Source organism: Zosterops lateralis (assembly GCF_965231275.1).
Source record: "Zosterops lateralis genome assembly, chromosome: 7".
Taxonomy (NCBI): Eukaryota; Metazoa; Chordata; class Aves; order Passeriformes; family Zosteropidae; genus Zosterops; species Zosterops lateralis.
The window spans coordinates 12629047-12648945 of NC_139767.1; the positions used below are offsets into that span (position 1 = coordinate 12629047).

The window sequence follows — 19899 nt, forward strand, 5'->3', positions numbered from 1 at the left end:
CAACAATCTTAGGATAAATGGGAATATACTGGAAACTACTCTGAATTACAACAATTTTGTTCTAGAGTCATCTTGCTGACATTTCCTTGTTCTCTCTCTGTCTCTGATATTACAATGAAAACACCCCATTAACCTTACATTTGGGACTTTCAAATAATCACAAGCCAGGAAGAATTCCAGCCAACATACACTAGATTAGAATGACATTACTAGCAAACCTTAAAATTAGTTCCATTAAGCCAACCTTAAATGTCCTGCAGATCATCAAGCGACACAGGATACATTAGCTTTATCTTAGTGGAACTAATTTGACTATTGGCACATGATCTAGCAATCTCAAGAAATACACATTTACAGACACTTTCAAGGATGTCTCAATAGATTTTACAGCATTTATCTACATGCATACTCACATATTTGAGAGCAACCATAAAAACCAGTGTGTTGTGTCAGTGTAGGAAATAGCACCTGCTTTTTCTCCACAAGTCCTGTGATGCAGCTTTTAGACAGCTTTCCTATCAGAGAGGAGCTTCAAGTACCCATTCAACAAGCAGCTCCCCATGGAAGTGGATGAAACCAAGCTGACAAAACCCTGTATTGGTCTAATTAGCCTGGCAGACCAGCTTCCTCAGACACCATTTTCTTTAACCAGGAAAGAATAATGTTAGTACTGAACTGTCTTTCCTTAACCACAGGTGGCCTGAATGGTTATTTTTACTTCATCCTTTACACAGCAAAATATCACTGCTTAAGGATCTCGAATTTTAACATACAGTCTGAATTCAAGATGATATTTTCCACCTGTTACTCCAAGGTAAAACACTCTTTTGGTTCTGTTCTAGGGGTTAAGGGTGATCATGTTTACAAGGAATTGCAAACAAAATCCTACAATCCTTATATAAACACAATTCCTATGGGAAATTGTTCTGCACAAGAATTGTGCAATTAAACTTTAAAAAGTATTAGCAGTTTTTTTCAGGTGGAATGGTAAATTGCTGAACCCCAAGTCCACACATACAAGGCTGGCTGCAGAATATTGTACTTGAAGTTTGATCAAAGATTCAATTTGCTCAAAGATTTTAATGTGCTTGAATCAACTGTCAGAAAAAGAAGGTTTTTTTTAAAACTCACCTTCTCCAGTCCTAAAAACTTCCTTTTATAAGAATACCTTCTGATAATGTGATTAGAACTCATGATTTCAAAGGTATTGCTCTAGGGAGAAAATGTTTGCAGAAGTGTTTGATCCTGTGTTGTTGTTCTGAGTGGGCAAGAATTAGGCAAAAATCCTCTATTTTGTGAAGAAACAAAACTTCCTGTAAAGCTTTAGCTGTCATAGTAATGCACTGTTTGTTTTAATTAGGCCTTTTCACAGAAGATGTCATGTAACATTAAAAATCTGGCTTGCATTTTTAAATGAAATAATTACTTTTGTATGTAAATAAATTAGTATTATATTATTCCTACTAGCAGAACTGTAAAGGACAGCACATAAGTCTCCATTATTGCTTAATGGTTAAAAAACAAGCTTACTGCCCTGTGTCCTAGAATAGCCAAGATTATTTTTAATGAGTTCAGTTACAAGCACTAAAATACTTTATGATTAGATGTGAATGTGCTTGCATATAATTTCTTAAACACAAACAACACACACTGTATAGTAAGTAATTAGTTTTTGCAGCTATAAAACATGTTCATATTAACCTTTGTCCTTCATTTTATCAACAATGACAGACACACGGAGCTTTCTGTGCAATGCCAGCACACTGAATGTAAATGTATTGTTTGCATGCAGGTAGTTATGTATGTGTGGCCATGCAAGGGAGTAATGCTCCAGCCCTCTCAACTACCATGAGAAACTATTAAAAATGCTTATGATGTCCTTCAAGAATCTCAGAGACCATTAATGAGGTCAATAACACCTGACAGAAGATCTCAGAGTGAATTGTGCCTGAGTCAAACAAGTCCATTCTGCATAACTTACAGTCAGTAGAATTTCCAGCATATTTTTGCACATGAGCCTTAAAGAATTTATAAGCCAGGTTTGAAGTGTGATATGTATGTATGGGTTGACATGCAGTAGAAACAGCCCATATTTTGGTGTGTGATTTTGTTAAAAATAATTGCTGCTAATAGTATCTGAGTAAGGGACTGGGTAGTGTAGCTTTGAAGTGCTTGTTGTGTGACATGGCTGGGCAGGTTTGCAGTAAGGCTGCATGGCTTGCATTGGTCACAAACTTTGGAGCTCCTCATCAAAGGCAGCCAAGACTTTCTCCAGTCTCATGTCTGAATTATTCCTACTCTTTGTTCAGTGGATCTGAAACATCAGCCAACTCTGCCTGGAAGAGCTTATAAATCCAAGCAACTCAACATGGGGGCATCCCCAAATACAGACTGGGAACACAGACACCTGGCTGTGCTGGAACTGTGCATCAGCTCCAAACAAGGCATTCCTTGGAGTCATGCATTAATGAGGTGGGTGCAGAACACCAGGAGTCTGGGTGCACCCCAAGGACCTTCTCAGTGCTTTTCCTGTGAGAAGATAGATAAGCAGCGGCAAGTAGGGAGCTGAAGTCAGATTCCCCATGTCTCTGACTGCTACCTTAGTGTCAGATCATTTTATTCCTGTTCAGAGAGGGCGGTTTTCTACCTTCATTGTTCTTTTTTTGCCCCTCAAATGCTGAGTTATTAGGTTCAGCAAACGAGCATCAAACCTACAGCGGAAATTTTGAAAAGTTCTTCTTTTATTCTGCATCAGCAGAAATCAAACCCACTTTCATCCTCCTCAATATTACCTTTTGTGGGGATTTCTTCTGAAAAGAAAGTCTTCTTGCTGACATCAGTGAGGCACTGTCCTGGGTTGCAGTGTAGGATGTACACAAAGTATTTATTCTATCACCATTTTCATGAACTGTTGAAACCAGGTGGGCTAGTGTTTTCCCAAGCCCCCTGCCTCTTCTGCTAATGGCCTTTGGAGTGTCTTCTGCTAATGGCCCATTAACACCTTTGAGATGTCTTCTGCTAATGACCCAGGAGTCACAGGTAACTCCCTCCAGGGGTTATCTCTGTTAATGGGCCATCAAGGACCCATTTCACACTTCTCATGCTATTGTGAGATGCTCTGCCCAGGGGGAGGAGCCAAGCATTCTCACTTGGATATAAGCTGGTATGTGGGACAGTGCAGGTAGCACTTATCCACTGGATTCCCAGAGGAGCAGGGCTGCCAGACCTTTCTACAGGATCACTGCTTCAGGAAGAGCACCTCACCTGGACTGCTTCCACCATCCTGCTCAGGTTGTATTCTGACTCTGTCATTGATCCTTTGTGTTATTGCATTTATTTTATTTTATTTTACTTTTACCTTTTTACCTTTCTTCTTATTAAATTATATCTCTGACTTGAAGCCTCTCATTCATTTTGCTTTCAAACCACAACAGGCACTCACCATTTTGCACTGCTCCTTGAGCACAGACTAATACAGAGCAAATCTCCAAACACACAGGCACAGAAAAACTTTTTGTCTGCTTTACTTTTCACCTCTCCATCATGTTCCTTCCACTTATACAGAATTGACCCAGACTGAAGATTCATTTAGAAGTTATCATGTCCCTGGAACAAATAATTCATTGGCAAAATGAAGGATATTCTAAACCAAGAAATACAAATGCATCATCATCTTTGCCCTCTTTCTGCCCCATACAGTGCAGTGTTCAAGGGCTCTTCCTTTGTCTTTTCTGGAGAGTTCTGTGTGTCAAGGAACTGCTGTTCTGATAAAGTTGATATCTAACTGCTGAGCAATCACAAGGGCAAATGACAAACCAATATTGGTCTTCAGTACATATACTTTTAAAGATTAAATAGTCTTTTATTATGTGAATGACATTTCAAATGTGGGCTCCTCTACAACAGGCCATTGTGTATTTCCTGAATCATATCTCATCTGTATCAGCACAAATCAAGACTTCAATGACAATTGTTGCTATTTACATGGGCCTCTGTGCAGAGGCCAATTCACCAACTGCTCCCTATTGCAGGAGAAAACTGTGCTCACTTAACACTTCAAGTTTTTTGCTTTGAAGTAGTAAAGCCACTGCCTCAGCTGGTGTATATTTGCTCTAGTGCCCTGACTTTAATCCAAACCAGCTGAGCAGCCACTCTCCCTTTCCCCACTGTCCCCACATATTTCCCCACCTTTCTAAATCGTGATCGAGTATAGGTAACCTATGCAGCAGAATCTATACCATGAAAATCAAACAGGGAAATACAGAAGATTTTGGAAGTGCCCTTTGTGAATTGAACTGATAAGAATAAACTATGGCACCCATTCAAGAATCAGGAATGTTCAGTAAAAAAATGTCCCTGTCTGTAAGGTATAGAGTCCCTTACCTATAGCAGTGAAAAGTGAGAAGAAATTCTTCTGTTTATAAAAAAAAAATTCATCTTGCTTCATAAAGTGAGTTTATCTAGGCTTTAATAGGTGCTATGGCAACAATGTTACTGGAGTACTCGTAGGAGCATTTTCGGAGAGAGAAACAGGATGAAACAAAAAGCTCACTGATTATCTGTGGACACAGGGACTTTTGCTGCAGACAAATACCAATTCTCCTTCTTATTATTTCTGGGTAGCTATTCACAATTGCCACCACATTCATATATTTTCACTTTATACCACTGTTGCCCAGAAATACTGAAAAAGGGGGGGAAACCTGCTACAGCTGGATGGACTGATTTTAACGTAGTTCAGAATTCTATTATATTTGCATCAGTTAAAAGAGATTAAGAACTACTAAAACTGCTGTGGTTACTACAGCAAAAAACCCCAATACCACAAGATTTACATGTTCAGTAAAACCTATGCTTAAGTACCATACCCTCTTTAAAACTATGCATGTCACAACCATCAGATAACTATGGCTCTGGTTTTGTTCTGAAATAACTAATTTCAGCACATTTCACCTTTTTTGAGCTCTGCAAAACACCTGCAGTTCTATTTTAATTCCAATATTCTAATGTCAGTAAAGAGATATTGAAACTGGAACCTCGTTCATGCAGAGTTACATGCACTGATATTTGTGTGCAAAGAGAACACCTCAATATTAACAAATGGCAATGTACAACAATACTTACTGCAATGACCAGAGGCGGGGGGGGGGGGAGGTGGGTGGGAGACAGTCAGAGGGAAGACTCAGTATTTTCTTCACTTTACCAGTTAACCAGAGCCATATCTCTAGATCTCTGCATACAAAGCATTACTCAACCTCTTGTCCATGCAAAAATTGTTGCAATACCTTAGAAACAGCCTTTAAATCAAGATCCAGTTTATTTAGATTCTAATTTCTTAACAAAAATCACATTCTAGCAATGAACTTTTAGTCCCTCTTTCCCAGTCACTTATGAATATCTTTATCATTTTGAGACCAAGGTGGAAATTTTAAAAAGTTCCTGCTTGTGAAATGAGTGGCCAGAATATTTCATACCTTGAGAAGACTGGAGTTAGGGTTCAAAAGTAGTTTTAAACATGAGGAAATCCAAGCAGGAGAGAACTGCAGATCATCAGGGTCTGCAAATCCAGCTGTTTATGAAGAAAGTTTGTTTTTTCCAAACCCTCACTGTTCTCATTTTGCCTTAATTCACAAAACTTGTTTCATTTTTGCTCAAGTGGTATCAGTTTATTTTCTGTTAATGCAAGAACCTTCCTAACCTTTGCACCCCACATCTTTTGCTTGTTTCTTGCTTTCATTGTAGATCTGTTCACACATCCTGCAATGCTTAACATGGATCCTTGGGCCTGTGAAATTTGCCATATAACTTACATTTGTAAATCCTCCTTTCAGTGTTTTCTTTTTGATTGTATGATATATATGACAATGATCTAACTTTGTCACCCTTTTGTATGTATAACTTTCTGATGATGTGGAGATTTTGCAACATGAATAGCATATGCATCATTCTCAAGGAAACATTACCAGATAATCCAGCTTTATCATGTCATTTTACTGTTTTATAATTAGACAAGATTTATGAATAAAATAATGTCTAACAGCAAGGAGCATGTAAAAACCAGGAATCACGAAAGGCAGCATTTGTTTCTTTGAGATGGGCAGGACAAATACTGAAGTCCAGTATTTCATCACTCAGAATGAAGGAAAGATGTGCTTCTACTTTCCTGACTTCTTTGTGGCTCAGCAATAAAGTGTAGTGCCTTCCTATGAGAGTCTGGTCAAATAGATGGCTGCTTTTTGCAGCTGAGTCCCCTGTCTTTAAGTCATAGATACATAATTACTCTAAGCCCTATACTTTCTTTAACAAGCCTTCATTTCACTGAAAATCCTCCCTTGCTTCAGCAATTCAGTTTACTTGATGAATTACCTATTTTCATTTCACATGGAGTTGAGAACACTGGCTTGCTACAGACTCAATACACCCTTGAAGTACCTTTAGTCAGTCAAACATCACAGCAAATGTCTGGGTCCCATTCATTAATAAGATACATCCATGGGCTGTATGAAATAAAGCCATATGCAGCTTCCTTGTTTCTCACTCCTCATTGAGAAACAATTTCCAGCCATTGCACTAACGAAATGTTCCAAGTGTGAACAAAGGTTAGAAACACATCTTCCTGAATCTGAAGGCAACTGTGAAAATGGTAGAAAAATATGCAGCTTACATCTCCAGTAGCCTCACTGGCAGGTCAGCTAACATCATTCATTTGTACTTGTTTGGCTTAAAAAGAGAGGTTTGCACCTTTCACACCAAGTACTCCATGCAGTGACAAACCCCATAATTACAGACACAAAATAATTGTTGTTGATTTTCATTGCGAGTCTCCCACTAATTTTAATAATGATTCAGGAGAGAACGGTATTCTAAATATAGATTGTAATGCACAGAACAGGGGATTAGATCTTCTTTACTACATGTTAAACACCTGAAAAATGTGGGTTTATTTTCAGCAACTAGCTTTTAGCATATGTAAAGATCCAAGAAACTCACAGCTCTGAAGTCTGGCAGCAGCTACATAATGCTTGGAACTCCGAATCAGTGCAGATGACATAGAAACGACATAAATTATTGAGAGAGCACAGAGCAAGAAACTTTAGTAAGCAAGGTGATCCTTATGGCTGACTACTACACTTCTACCCTGCTTGTATAAGTTTCTACCTACTCACAAGGTGTTTAAGAAAGAATATATAGTGATTAGCTAGTTTATTAACAGGCTGTGCCATTTTGTACCCACTGGTGGTTAGTTCTGTCCAGGGTGCTGGCACCCCTGTCTGTGTTCTGCCCTGAATTTACATACCTACGACTGAGGACTTGACTGAAAAGCTCAGAACAGCTGTAGGAAGCAGCTCCTCACCCAGTCCAGAGCCACGGCTGATACGGCTGTATTGGTTTGCAGGTTTCCAGCTTGAACAGCACCGATTACTTTCTCAAACACAGCTCTGTGTGCTACCTGGCCCTCCAGCACAGAATATTTCATCCTCCAGTGCAGGCTGGGACCATGAGTCCAGCTCAGAACAACAGAAGGGCACTGACCAGCCTGCTTCACAGACAGCGCTTCCTTAAAGTAGATCCAAACAGGGAGCATAACAAAATTCTCATCAAGTCAGGCAGATGATCTCTGCTCTGGCTGTTAAGTTTGACAATTTCCTCAAACCTGTTTTTCTGCACATGCTGCATTTCAGAGACTGAAATGCTGAACAGCTCTCTCTGCTACAGAAAGGTGGCCATGCTGCTTTGGTTGCACTGCTTCCTTCATAAATATGCACCATATTCTATCTACATGTTCCACAAAAAGTTGGGCAGTGAATTTTTCTAAGCATATTGTTTTTTTCTGCCTTATCTCACTGCTGTAATACCTTTTTTAGATCACCATTGTAGTACCGTAACCATGTGTCCATGCTACTTCAGAAAGACAAAGAGCACAGTGCTTGTAGCTTAGCAAGTGAAGCAAGGGCACCACGGTTAGGTAGCACAGAGTCACTGTAGAAAGTATTGCTGCTTCCCTGCTTCCCTTCATACCCATGGGCCTGTGACTGTGCTACAGCAAAATTGTGAGTGAAGATCTGATTACACCGCAGAAACAAGCCAGCTGTTAGCAACTTGAGCAAATTCAGCAGATCAAAATTCCTTTTATCAGTTCATGTTACCAAGAACAGAAAAGATGTATCAGTTCTCTCTGCTCCTATCAAAGGTCCAAAGCTGCTTTGCAGTTCTAGAGCTCTGCCAACATAATCAATTGCACCACTACATAACAGGTCAGTGGAGATGCATCACAGGGTGTAATGAACAAATTTGAGCTCCTAATACCAGAAATAGAGAGGAGTCAGCTTATAAAGACACAGCAGATCTGTATTCTTGCAGTGAGAAGCATCAAAATCTATTACAGTAGCATTGAAGAAAAGGGTTCAAAAGAAAAAGCACACAACAAACAGGACCATTACTGGGCTACACTTCTGCAAACTGAGTGAGATTGATCTTTTTCAGAAAGCTTCCACATGACTGGCTCTTTTAATATACCACTTAGGCTTAGTTATTTACTGATTTACCATATATAGTTCTGCATAAAGAACTATATAGTTGAAGGAAATCCTTCTAGTGCCTAGCTGTAGGCCAGATTCCAACAGCTCGAAACAGTTACGTCTTTTCCCTGGTTTAGCTTAAGAGAACAGAGAAATCTGACTAAGAGCATGCAGGAGGGGAAGCAAAGTAGGGATTAAATTAAGACATGGCAACAGCAATAGATGTCAGAGTGCTTTTTGGATCAATTATTTCCTTCCACTGAAGAAAATCTGCTCCCACTTCACAAAAGAAAGCCCCCACTATCAGCAGGCAGTGTTCATTTCACAAACTTTTGTTACTCAGTAGTATGGTGGAGCAGGCAGCTGTGTATAAAACTATCTCTTCTGTTAAAATCCTTACAGTAATTACACAAGAAAAAGAGAAATCAGGAGACCCAAAACTCTTAGTTTAATTATTATCCTGCAAAGTTGCTTCAGGAAAAGAAAAAGCATCTTCTGAATAAATTTTTCTTTTCAAAAACTCAACCGCATCTTCATTTCTCATTTCCTGAAACTTCTTGTTCTGGATCTGTAAAAAAATAAAAGGACAGGGACTTTACTTCTATTGTCCAAACCACCCTGTCCTACAAACCAAGCACTCAGCAATGAGAAAGCCACAGGAAGTTATATTCTGAAAACAAGTTCACTTGAATCATTGAGTCTATAAAAATCAGGGAAATAAGCCAAAGACACATAGGTTTCTCAGGTACAAAGCAATTCGTGGCTTGACTTTTTTTACCTTCAATACTTATTTACTGATAATGGTAAGTAGTAGCTTGTCTTTTAGAGTTGCTCTCTCTTTTCTCCCTAGTGAAGGCACCACTACCTTCTAACTAGAAATGATGCACAATTAGCACTCTGGAGAAAGCCCACCATTCCTGGTAAACCTTCGTGCTTTGAAGAACAAAGCCTGATCTACCAAACATTCTCCTCACTGTGCTGCTAACAGGACTGGAACACAGACAGTAACAGGGCTCTCCTCACCAGAATCACATGATAGCCCAGTTTACTGAGATGCCGTTTCTTCATTGCCAGCTTCCCCTGGGGGTGTGTTGTACCCAGACAGAAGGCAGACATAGGAGCAAACAGAAAAGCCAACCTGCAACCAAGGAAAGTAGGGAATACTTCACTGTACAAATACAGAATAATCATTTATAAGACAATGATTCAATGATGTCCATTAGCACTGCAGAATATACATGTGTCTTTCTGGTAGGCAAAAATATTGGGACTCCACAAATTTCATTATCCTCTTCCTTCTTCAGGTTTAAGTAATTTAGACTCTTTTCTTCCATGAGCTTCACACAAGTACCAGCATCTACTCAAATACCTACAGCAGAATTAGGTACTTAGATCTCCACTTCTCCCACAATAAGAAGGAAAGAGATAATTCAACATTCTCTACTAATCTGACAGATTCTGCATTTACTTTGATTCTTTGTTAATGATATTCAGAATCAGTCACTTCCTGTCATAATAACCTATTTGGAAGGGTGAGGAAAGCTGAATGCCTTGGAACACTGAATTTCTGTTACACAGTCCACTAGCCCTCCTTTTATCAAAAAGCAAACTGTACAAAATACATTGCTGTGCAGTGATCCAGCACATAAATGTTAAGTATTACCCAGTTCTGCTTAAGCATTACTTAAATGATATATGTCCTGCTTCAGTTACTGAGAGGTCAGTCTTCTACATAAGATTAAATTTATCACCTAAAATGTGGATATGATGATCCTTTTTATTCAAATTATACTTCAGTAGCTGAATTAACTGCCATAACATATCACTGAGATTCAAATTTTTGAGACTTGAGAGAATGACTGAATGTTTAATTGGACAAATACTTTTTTAAAAATTGCTACCTGCATTCATTACAAGAGTATCACATCATTCTTCCTGCCTCTTTCTCTGAAATGTTAAAGTGTTAGCCTCTGTTAGAAGAAGGTATTGAGCTGAATGAATTGTTGCTCTGCACTGGCGTGGCAACTTTTGGATAGTCCAGCCAGCACAAATAACAACTGAATTATCTACTTCGCTTTTTCAAACCAGTGAACCAAAGAAGTAACTGGATGGGATACATGCAAATAAAACTAGCACGCTAGAAAAAATATGCAGTCAAAAAAAGAGACCTCTGAACTTGTGAGTCAGGATGATCATCTGTTGCAACTATGGGGAGCACTTTCTTTCTGTCTGAATCCATTCTGATTTCAAAATCTGAAAACAAAACAACAAAACATTTAACTCTGCAAGAGGTTAAAATTAATGTTGTCATTTGAACCCATTAATTGTTCAAAGTGTTTTCAAATGAACAGCTCATTTTAAAAAGTTAATAGACACCATCACTGGACTGTTTCTAATTGCTGTTCTCTAATAATTGAATTATTACTGATAGCTTTTCCCTCCCTGCAAAGAATATAAAGTTATAGCTTGCCCATCTCAAGAAAAAAAATTGTTTCTGGAAACTGCAGATTTAAGTTTATGGAGTGAAATCATCATTTAAAGAAACTACTCTTGATCGCAGTCTGTCATGCTTACTGGATTTCCCCACAATCCAATTCCTTATTAGAAACATTTAGGAATAAAATTATTACTAGTACAGGAAAACTGGTAAGCTAGGTGGCTGGAACAAAACAAAACAAAACAAAACAAAAAAGGCAATATCAAAACGTAAGAGAAAACAAAAGAAGTCATATCTCATTTCATAAATGAAAGTAGAGCCTAAATCTTAGCCAGAACTTCAGGGAAGAAACAAGAGAAAAAAGTGAAAGAGAGAGAAAGAGAGAGAAGGAGAGAGAAAGAGAGAGAAAGAGAAAAAAAGAGATAAAAGAGAGAAAAAAAGAGAGAAAAAAGAATGAAAAGAGAAAAAAGAGAAAAAAGAGAAAAATGAGAAAAAAGAATGAAAAGAGAAAAAAGAGAAAAAAGCAAAAAAAGAGAAAAAAAAGAGAAAAAAGAGAAAAAAGAGAAAAAAGAGAAAAAAGGGCAGCTGCTGTCTGACTTTGTTTCTAACATGATTTGGTACTAACATGTCAACTCTCTCAAAGTTGGCCACATTGAATTTATGTACAATTAACATCTGCTTGTTGACGCCTGAAAAAAAGTCCAAAGCAGTTTTGTAAACAAGAGAAATCATATATATAAGTTTTGGTAAACAGACTTAAAAACTTTAACAGAAGCATCATTAAAAGTAGATTCACCAATCAATGACATCATTTGTTAAAAGACTATCTTCAAAGTATTAAACTTTTAATCACTTGCACCATATGCAAATTTATTACCATCTTTTTATTTTGGGGACTATAAATCCAAATTAAAAGTAGTATGACAGTAATACTGCTTCATACCAATACGATATCCGTATGACAGTCGAACATTTTGCCGGAACATGTTCTCATCTCCCAGAAGTTCTATCAGTGCCTCCTGAGCCTTTCTGAGATTAAGAGATACTAATGAGGACAAATTCTCAGTCGGCACAAATGCAGGCTTTGTGAAAGAAGGGCTGTCAAGTTCCATACATGTTTTCACGCAGCGAAGCATCACTGTGTTTTGTTCTTTAGGATCATCTGAAAAAGGATACAAAAAATATTACATACAATATATTATCCCACAGAATTTTTCATTTTTTTATCATTTATAGTCTGTTCTAGCATAGCAAATTCCACTTGACTACTCTACTAGCTGTACAAAATTGTAATATGGAAACCACATTCTTCTACAAACCATTCCAAGGACCTTATTGTAACTCAGAGCATTCCAAATCCACTTGTACTCATGACTCCAGGTACAAAAGTTAGTTTGCAAAGATTAAGAGTTCCTATGTTTAAGTGCACATCTGCTGTTAAACTGTTGCCTCCATGGGGCCCAAGACAATAAGCCTGATTCCCTAGTGCAGACCCAGATCACTCAGATCACCATCACCAATTAGCTTTGTCTTGAGGGCTTCAAATTTAATATTAACCACGCTTGTATTCTTTAATTTCTAATCTTCTAACACAATTACAACAAATTACATAGACAGGGAGACATCCTGTTTAAAACAAGAATATGACAAAGTAAGGTCTGACCTGACAGTAAAAGTTCATCCTTGCTGTCTTTTTGCAGCAGCTCATCAAGTGCACGATGGGGAAGATATCCTAAGATGCCAAGTGCATACACTGCCTTCAGCAGTTCTGTGTTGGAAATCTGAGGAAGACACTTATTCAAGCAGCTATGAAGAGTCTCAAAAAACCTTTTGCAAAAGGAGAAGTACACAATCTAAGTACACAAATAGGGCTACATAAAATACATATTTCAAACAAAAATACAACTTAGAAATATTTATTATCTTGTATAGTTATATTTTGTGTTATCTAACATTAGTGTTTGATTCTTACTTTGAGGATACAGCTACCTATCAACAGATTTAGTAGCCTAGGTCAGTCTAGAACCTGGTTGGTCTTTCAGTTAGAGAAAAAAAATCGTATTTAGAAAAAATATAAAAAGACACAGCAATTTACCTTACAGAGGAATGAAACAGGATTATGAGCTCTTTCATAAATAAAATGAAATACTACTTGCCCTACATTACCCTGTAATGACTATGTAACATATTATCAGGCACTCTAAATAGAAACCTACAGATGCTTTTGGACTCTGGGAACATGGTTGAGTCGTGAATACACTCGAAGAGCAATCAAAAGGTTTTTCAAGTTGAGGAAATCAGGGTCTTCTATCACCTTCTCAGCAAAAAAATCCAGCAACTCAGTAGGCTGAAAGCCAAGTGTCTCGCAGGCAGAGAGAAAAAGGATAATCTAAAAGAAAAGATAGTTTTATAAGTCAAGAAAACCAGTGAAATTGATCCTGTTGATTTCATAGAAGACATTTTTAATGAAAGCAAATTCTTCAAAACTTTTGCTTCTTTACTTATCAATAAATAGATCAGCATTTTAACAATGTAACTATCAGCTTTATCAGATTGGTATTCATAAACATTTATTCTCCCAATATCAAGCACAAACATGAGGAAAGGTAAAATGGAAGCAGCAAATACTCTAATAGTACTGCTATAAATTATTTGGTATCAAAAAATTTACCTGTCTTTTGTCCCAAAGGTAGGCAGTAGAATTAACATAGTCTGCTAATGCTGAAAAGAGTTTTACATTACGGTACAGGAGAGTGTGACAAGCTTCCAGAATGAGAATTAACTGCCGAAATGGAAGATCATGGACATTTTCTGTAAAAAAGGTCAGAGACGGAAGAATGATAAAAAGCAATGGGACCTGTAGGTTGGAGACATTAAGACACTGTGGGAACAGTTTGCTTAAGGTGTGGAGGAGGGGAAAAATATGATAAGAAATTGTAGAAGATTGTGACTAGCTAGGCAAAGCTCAACTGAGCTAAAGCACATTAAGAAACCGAGAGAGAGAAGAAACCAAACTGAGCTAGAATCAAGCTACAATACATTAATCAGCAAAGAGGGACAAATTAACAAAATAAGTAAGAAAACTGTGCTCCCGGAATGTTTTCTGTTCTGGGATTTTTGATTTTCAGCATGCACTAAAAAAAAAAATGCTGAAGAAAGTCACTGCTCCTTCTGTGTATGCCACTTGGCCTCTATGCTGAGTGTGGTGAAAGTCCTATGGGAGAAGCCAGGATGTGCAATTAAACATTGTGTCCTAACATATATGAATGACCAGGACAAACAAAGACTGTACAAACAGCCTCAACGTTTCTGGGTAATTTCTATTAAAATGCTATTTTGCTACCCTAATGCTTTTTAAGACACAAATTCTTACGTGTTTTAAGCATGAATCAACACATATTGACCACATATACTTAAGCAATGTATTGGAACAGTTCGGAGAGAGGTGAAAGCATTAGCTTTCATTTAGTATTTTTAAGGACTACAGCATGAGGTTAATTATTAAGCAGTACTCAATAATTAAATCCAGTAATCAAGGAAATGCTGTTTTCCCTTTAGTTTACCAACTAATCACACAAAGTCACCAATCCATCCTGTAAGTTGTCAACTTCCAATTCAGATTTGTTGTAAAATTTTATTTGAAGTCTCTTTTCCTTGCTAAAATTAAATTCTTTTTCTTAAATCCTGCGTACAGAAAAATGTAAAGAAAAATACATAATTCAGATAAATGTTAAGAAGGGCAGAGATGACAAGAGCTATTTGCTTTTATTATTGATCAGTAATTTTCTGTCCTGGTGCTTGTCAAATGGCTCCACATAACTATAATATCCTGTAAAATAAATATGTTTCCTGAGTTTTAAAGGAAATCAGAAAAGGGAGATGAGACAATAATTAGGAAGAATTTGGTATAAGGAAAGGAAATTTAATTAACATATTTTTTTCTTACCCTGGATCTTTTTACTGCAGGCATTCAGGATTGGAAGGGAACAATAGTTCATTGCAGCAAGAGCCAAAAACATACGCAGAGCATTCGGGAAAGTCAAACCGTCTATTTCTCTCACAGCTGCCATCTAAAGTGAACCAGAGTTTATTAAATCCTTCATTCTTCAGGTATTATCATTGCTTTCTGGTGAAGACATTATCACCAAAACTTTTCCAAAGTCCTTAGTTCAGATTTATATGAAAGAAAAAGAAGCAAAAAACCAGTAAAAGTATATAATAACTGCTGTCAATTTCTTAATACACAATTATAGCAGGTCAACTGCTCTAGAAATGTGTGACTACACAGGTTTCCAGCAATTTGCCTTTATATGGTTATTTTAAAAGAAAAAAGTCTCAGTAAAGGTCATTTCCAAACACTATGAATATACATCTTCTACCAACCCTTAAGAAAGTAGCAGAAATAAAACAGTTTACAGTTAACTTAAAAGTTCATAGTACTCCAATTAGAGTTTTGCATGTGCATGAAAGCTGTAAGCCTCCAAAGTGATTATTCAACATATGCGAGTGGCCTGCATTTTATACAAACACCCAGCTACAAATGTGGACTGAGAGAGGTCAGCTCTGATGCCAGAAAGGAGATTTCATTTATCAAAACCATCATTAGATTGATATAAATGACAGTTGAAAAAACCTAGAAATTATATTGGCTGTTAAAATACAGTATTTTTACTATACACGTATCAGAGGTTAAATACAAAATGTATCTATGATAAGAAATTGCCCTGTGGGCTTAGAAAATTAAGTGCTCCCTTTAGTTAACAAGTGCAAATGTTATTTTCCTCTCAGTTTTATGATGTTTCATGAATGCTATTAAAACCTCTGACTTCAGAGCCCTTCAGTTATGTGATGAAAACACTGGCAGGCCCTGTTTGAAAGAAGTTTTCCAAATGGGTTTTTAAATCAGGGGACAAAACCCAGTACACCCTGCCATAAAACCTACAGCCTGGTCCCAGCCATTGTGCTTCCAGGGGACCTATCACATACATAGATAAACAAGACCATGAGCTTGGGGAGTTCTGCCAGTCCTTCTGCCCTGTTCAGTTACTGGACACAGCCTCATCACAGCCCCATCACAGTTTTCTGTCACCTCATCTTCAGTCACAGGCTGGGCAAGGCAATCAGGAAACAGCCTGTAAGCACTTCTGTGAAACACCATGTGGCCAACCCAAAGAGGTGAGGGCACTGCTGTTTTGCTACCTCAATTCCTTTTGTTACCAGCTTCCAAATATAAGTTCTTTCTACAGAAATAGATGGACTATGATGCATATAGCAAATACAGTTACCTTTCTATTACATTTTCTCTTTCAGCGTCTGCAAAGAACCATACACAATTTATAAATGATGCAAGAGCACAGGCTTTGTGGGAGTAAAAATGAGCCTCCAACTACTTTACCTCTAATTTCCTTTTCAGAAAAAGTGGAGCACCTTTTCCCAGGCATTTCATCAAGTTTTGCAGAACAAAGATGTCTTTGATACTTGAAATGCGCTGCTCCACTAGTAACCTAATGGAGAAACACACACAAGAGCTCTCCTCATTTCAGCAGAAACAGGTAAGTACCCCCATTCTTTCTCACTGATGTACCCCCTCAAGTTAAAGCTGCAATTCCCTGCTCCTCTCCTGTCTTCCTTTTTTTGAAATGCTGCCTTAACTCTACATGACATCGTTGCAGCACAGATATTATACACATGGAAACAATTATAAACAATTATAAATGCTTTCTTAATGTTAATCCTGCTAGATAAATGTTGATGCTGATACACTTAACAGCAGGGGCACCTGACCAAGCTGTACATGTGACAGTGCAAATATGAGTGCTGATCAACCTCAAGGACCCTTCAACCCTTCTGCAGAAAAAGAAAATTGCACACTTTTGTCTTTAAATCACTGATGTGCAGGCAAGTTCTGAAACAGACAGGAAACTCAGGAATGGACACAGACAACAACTGGATGCAAGTGGGGAATAAAATCAAGCAGTGCTGTGGGCTGAACAGAAGGAGGTAACACGGAATCATAGGCACAAGATGAAGGGGCACTCCTAGCACTTCTTTTCTGGCACAGTGGGTGGTACTGTAATTGTTATGTCTGAACCACCCTTAAATATACCTGCACAGGTAAACATACCTACAAAAATATGAAGTGTCACTTTCTAAGGCAGTGCACTAGTCTGAAATTAATCTGTACAAAAGGGTCAGAGCTCCAGACAGGACTCCTGCTTTCCATCAACTTTTAAGAACTGTGTACCCATGCTTCTAGGAGAACCTGGTTTTTGGGTATCACATCCACTTTCTCAAAGCAGAATGTAATACAGGGTCAAAAGTACTAACCCATGGTGAGTTTTGTGATAACCTCAATAAAATCCATCTCATGAGAGTGAGCAGATTGGTTACACACATAAATCGCAGGGGCCCAGAAAAAAAGCCAAATAAGTTATCCTGATAAATCACTACACAGAGGGACTTGCTGGACACAACTAGTCTTCATCTGAGTTTTCACTTACTGAACTGTAAGAAAATATTTCCAGGCTATTAAGCAATGTTTTTCATCATGAAAAATCGGACAGGTCCCTATGGAAGATAGTTTCATTACTTCCTGTCTGCATACAGATGAAAAAGGGATAGATAATGTGAAGGGACTTTATCAACATCACATGGTGAAGCTGCAGTCAGAACACAATTCCCTGTGGACCAGTCTAGTACCCTTTACCACTGGAAGCCTTCCTCCTTGAAACTGCAAAGACAGTGTGAGTGCCAAAATTCACTGTCTAACACAGCTCTTATCTCATGTGATCATTTCAATCCTAAAACCACATATTCTATGTGCAGACATACCCTTGATGACTCCTAACAGACATGCATTCAAACAACATTTAAATACGAAGGACATGTGAAAGATATATTTTTCTCACTGTAATCCAGCTTGAAGAGCGCTCACATTCTTGTCTTTATCCATCCCTGCTAAAGTAGTTGCCAAAACTGAGATACATCGGTTATCGAGTTGATTGAGCTTCTCCTGTTAAAAGTTTTGACAATGTCAGATTACTTTAAACCAGTAAAAGTTTCAGAAAATAAAAACTGATCCCTCTTAATCTATACCCGCCATTTTGTTTTTTCCCCTCAAAAGTCAATTTACAAGCTTCAATTCTGCAGAGCCCACAGGGTCTCACACCAGTCAAACTTAGCTGATTTGGAAGGGGTAATGATTTTTGAGACTTCCCTCTTTTAAATTTGAAATCAAGCAGGGGTTTCTAAAGTTAAGGAAATTAGAAGCACACACAAAAGAATTGTGAGAACCATTTCCACGGAACATCAGACTAAACCAGGGATGTAATCCAACTCCCTCTGATGCTGCACAGCTTCCTAGATTTACCCACTGGTAAATCAGCCCAAATTTAGGAGAAGGACTTAAATACTTACTTGGCACACTCTCACCAAGGTCTGGACCAGGAGTGTGTTCTGTGGCACCCCCAGGTGCACCAGGGCGTGCAGGCTGAACACCAGGTCCCCGCGCGTCATCCCGCGTGCGCCGCGCAGCAGCTCCTGGCACAGCTTCGCGAAAACTGGGTGCTCAAAGATCAGCTGCTTCTCGTAGCGCTGCTGCTCCTCCGACAGCGTTTTGAAGAGCCTCCAAGCCATGGTCAGAGCGTTTGTGTAGTGCTTAATGGAAACAGCTGCCTCTGAAGCCAAGTCCAGCGCATCGCAAGGGCAGGTGCATTTCTGGAGACTGGTAAAGAACGGGTCGTTCTGATCCCCTACGTGCTTCGGCTTGAAGCTCCCAGAATCATCCAACTTCTCAACTTCCAAGGATCTCTGGGAAGCCTTTTCACTCACCAAAGCCTCTGCACCTGTGCTATAAACATCTGTCTTTTGAGATACAAATCGAAGAGATGATCCGTGCAGAGAAGGCAAAATATTTAAAAGTAATTTCCTGAAGTTCACATTTCCTAAGGGATCCTTGTATCTGCCAATCCATAAAACGTGTTTTCTTGTTGTGGCTGAAGATTTGGGAGTGAGCACAGAACTGTACCTATGCACGCATCTAACAGTATTTAACAAGTAACTTATTTTCTTATTCATTTCTGCTAATGCCTCATGAATAGATTTGAAAAGCCAACTCAAAGTAAGGGATCTGATGACATTCTACCAGTGGAAACAGTTCTGAAGAAACTGCACAAGATCACTCATCTGTAAAAACAAATGAAAGTTATGAATTAGTTACTATTCAATTCTTTGAATATTGAATTCTCAATATTCAGTCTTTCAATTCCAATAGTTTCAACTGCCAAATCTGCGCAATTTTACAGGAAGGGAGAAAACTTGGTAAAAGATCCCCGGAAGATGGTTGGCAGAGCAGAGAGGCTTTTATTTGATCTCCTACATTTCAGTCAAATATCTCAGCACAAGGACGGCCCAGGCATCAACTCTTGCTTCTACCTGCTCTACCTGAGACCTCTGCCGGGAAGCAGAGTCTTTTCCTAAGGCACACGCATCACCCGACAGGGCTCTGGAGGGTCCCTGCAGAGCTTCAGCAGCGGATAACGGGATCCCACCCGCCAGCCTGTCCCAGCCTGCCTGCCATGCCGCGGGAGAGCCGCCTTCACGGCACACCCGCGGGCGCTCGCTCTCCCGGCGCCGGGGAGAAGCTGCTGGCTTTCGGGATCACTTCCCGCTGGCCCTGGGAGCGCTGCCCAGCAGGGCGGGACACTACATGGGGACAGAGGTGTTTCGGCGGCTCCGCCGCGGCTCGGAGCACGCGGGAGGGATGGTGGGGAAGGCGCCGGCCGGGCAGGGCCGGGAAGGGGCCGGGCAGGGCCGGCCCGGGCCGGGGCTGCGGCAGCCGCTGTTACCTCGCACGCGGCACCGCCGTGACACCGGGCCCGCTGCGCCCCGAGCTCCCGGCGGGCCGCGCGACCCGGACGGTGCGTGCCGAGGGACAAACTGCCG

The 19899-nt window shown here is 39.2% G+C and overlaps 1 protein-coding gene across 1 annotated transcript; it reads right to left on the reverse strand.

The window, feature by feature from the left end:
- Window positions 1-5413: 5413 nt before the first annotated feature.
- Window positions 5414-19856, reverse strand: FASTKD2 (FAST kinase domains 2). Its single transcript, XM_083865280.1, has 12 exons — window positions 19803-19856; window positions 18373-19140; window positions 17865-17968; window positions 16352-16460; window positions 14903-15026; window positions 13628-13767; window positions 13173-13345; window positions 12620-12783; window positions 11900-12118; window positions 10688-10772; window positions 9543-9657; window positions 5414-9087 (listed from the first exon to the last, which is right to left on the reverse strand). Exons 2-12 carry the CDS (start codon window positions 19030-19032, stop codon window positions 8968-8970), a joined length of 2013 nt encoding a protein of 670 aa, XP_083721406.1. The 5' UTR covers window positions 19033-19140; window positions 19803-19856; the 3' UTR covers window positions 5414-8967.
- Between the last annotated feature and the right edge of the window lie 43 nt (window positions 19857-19899).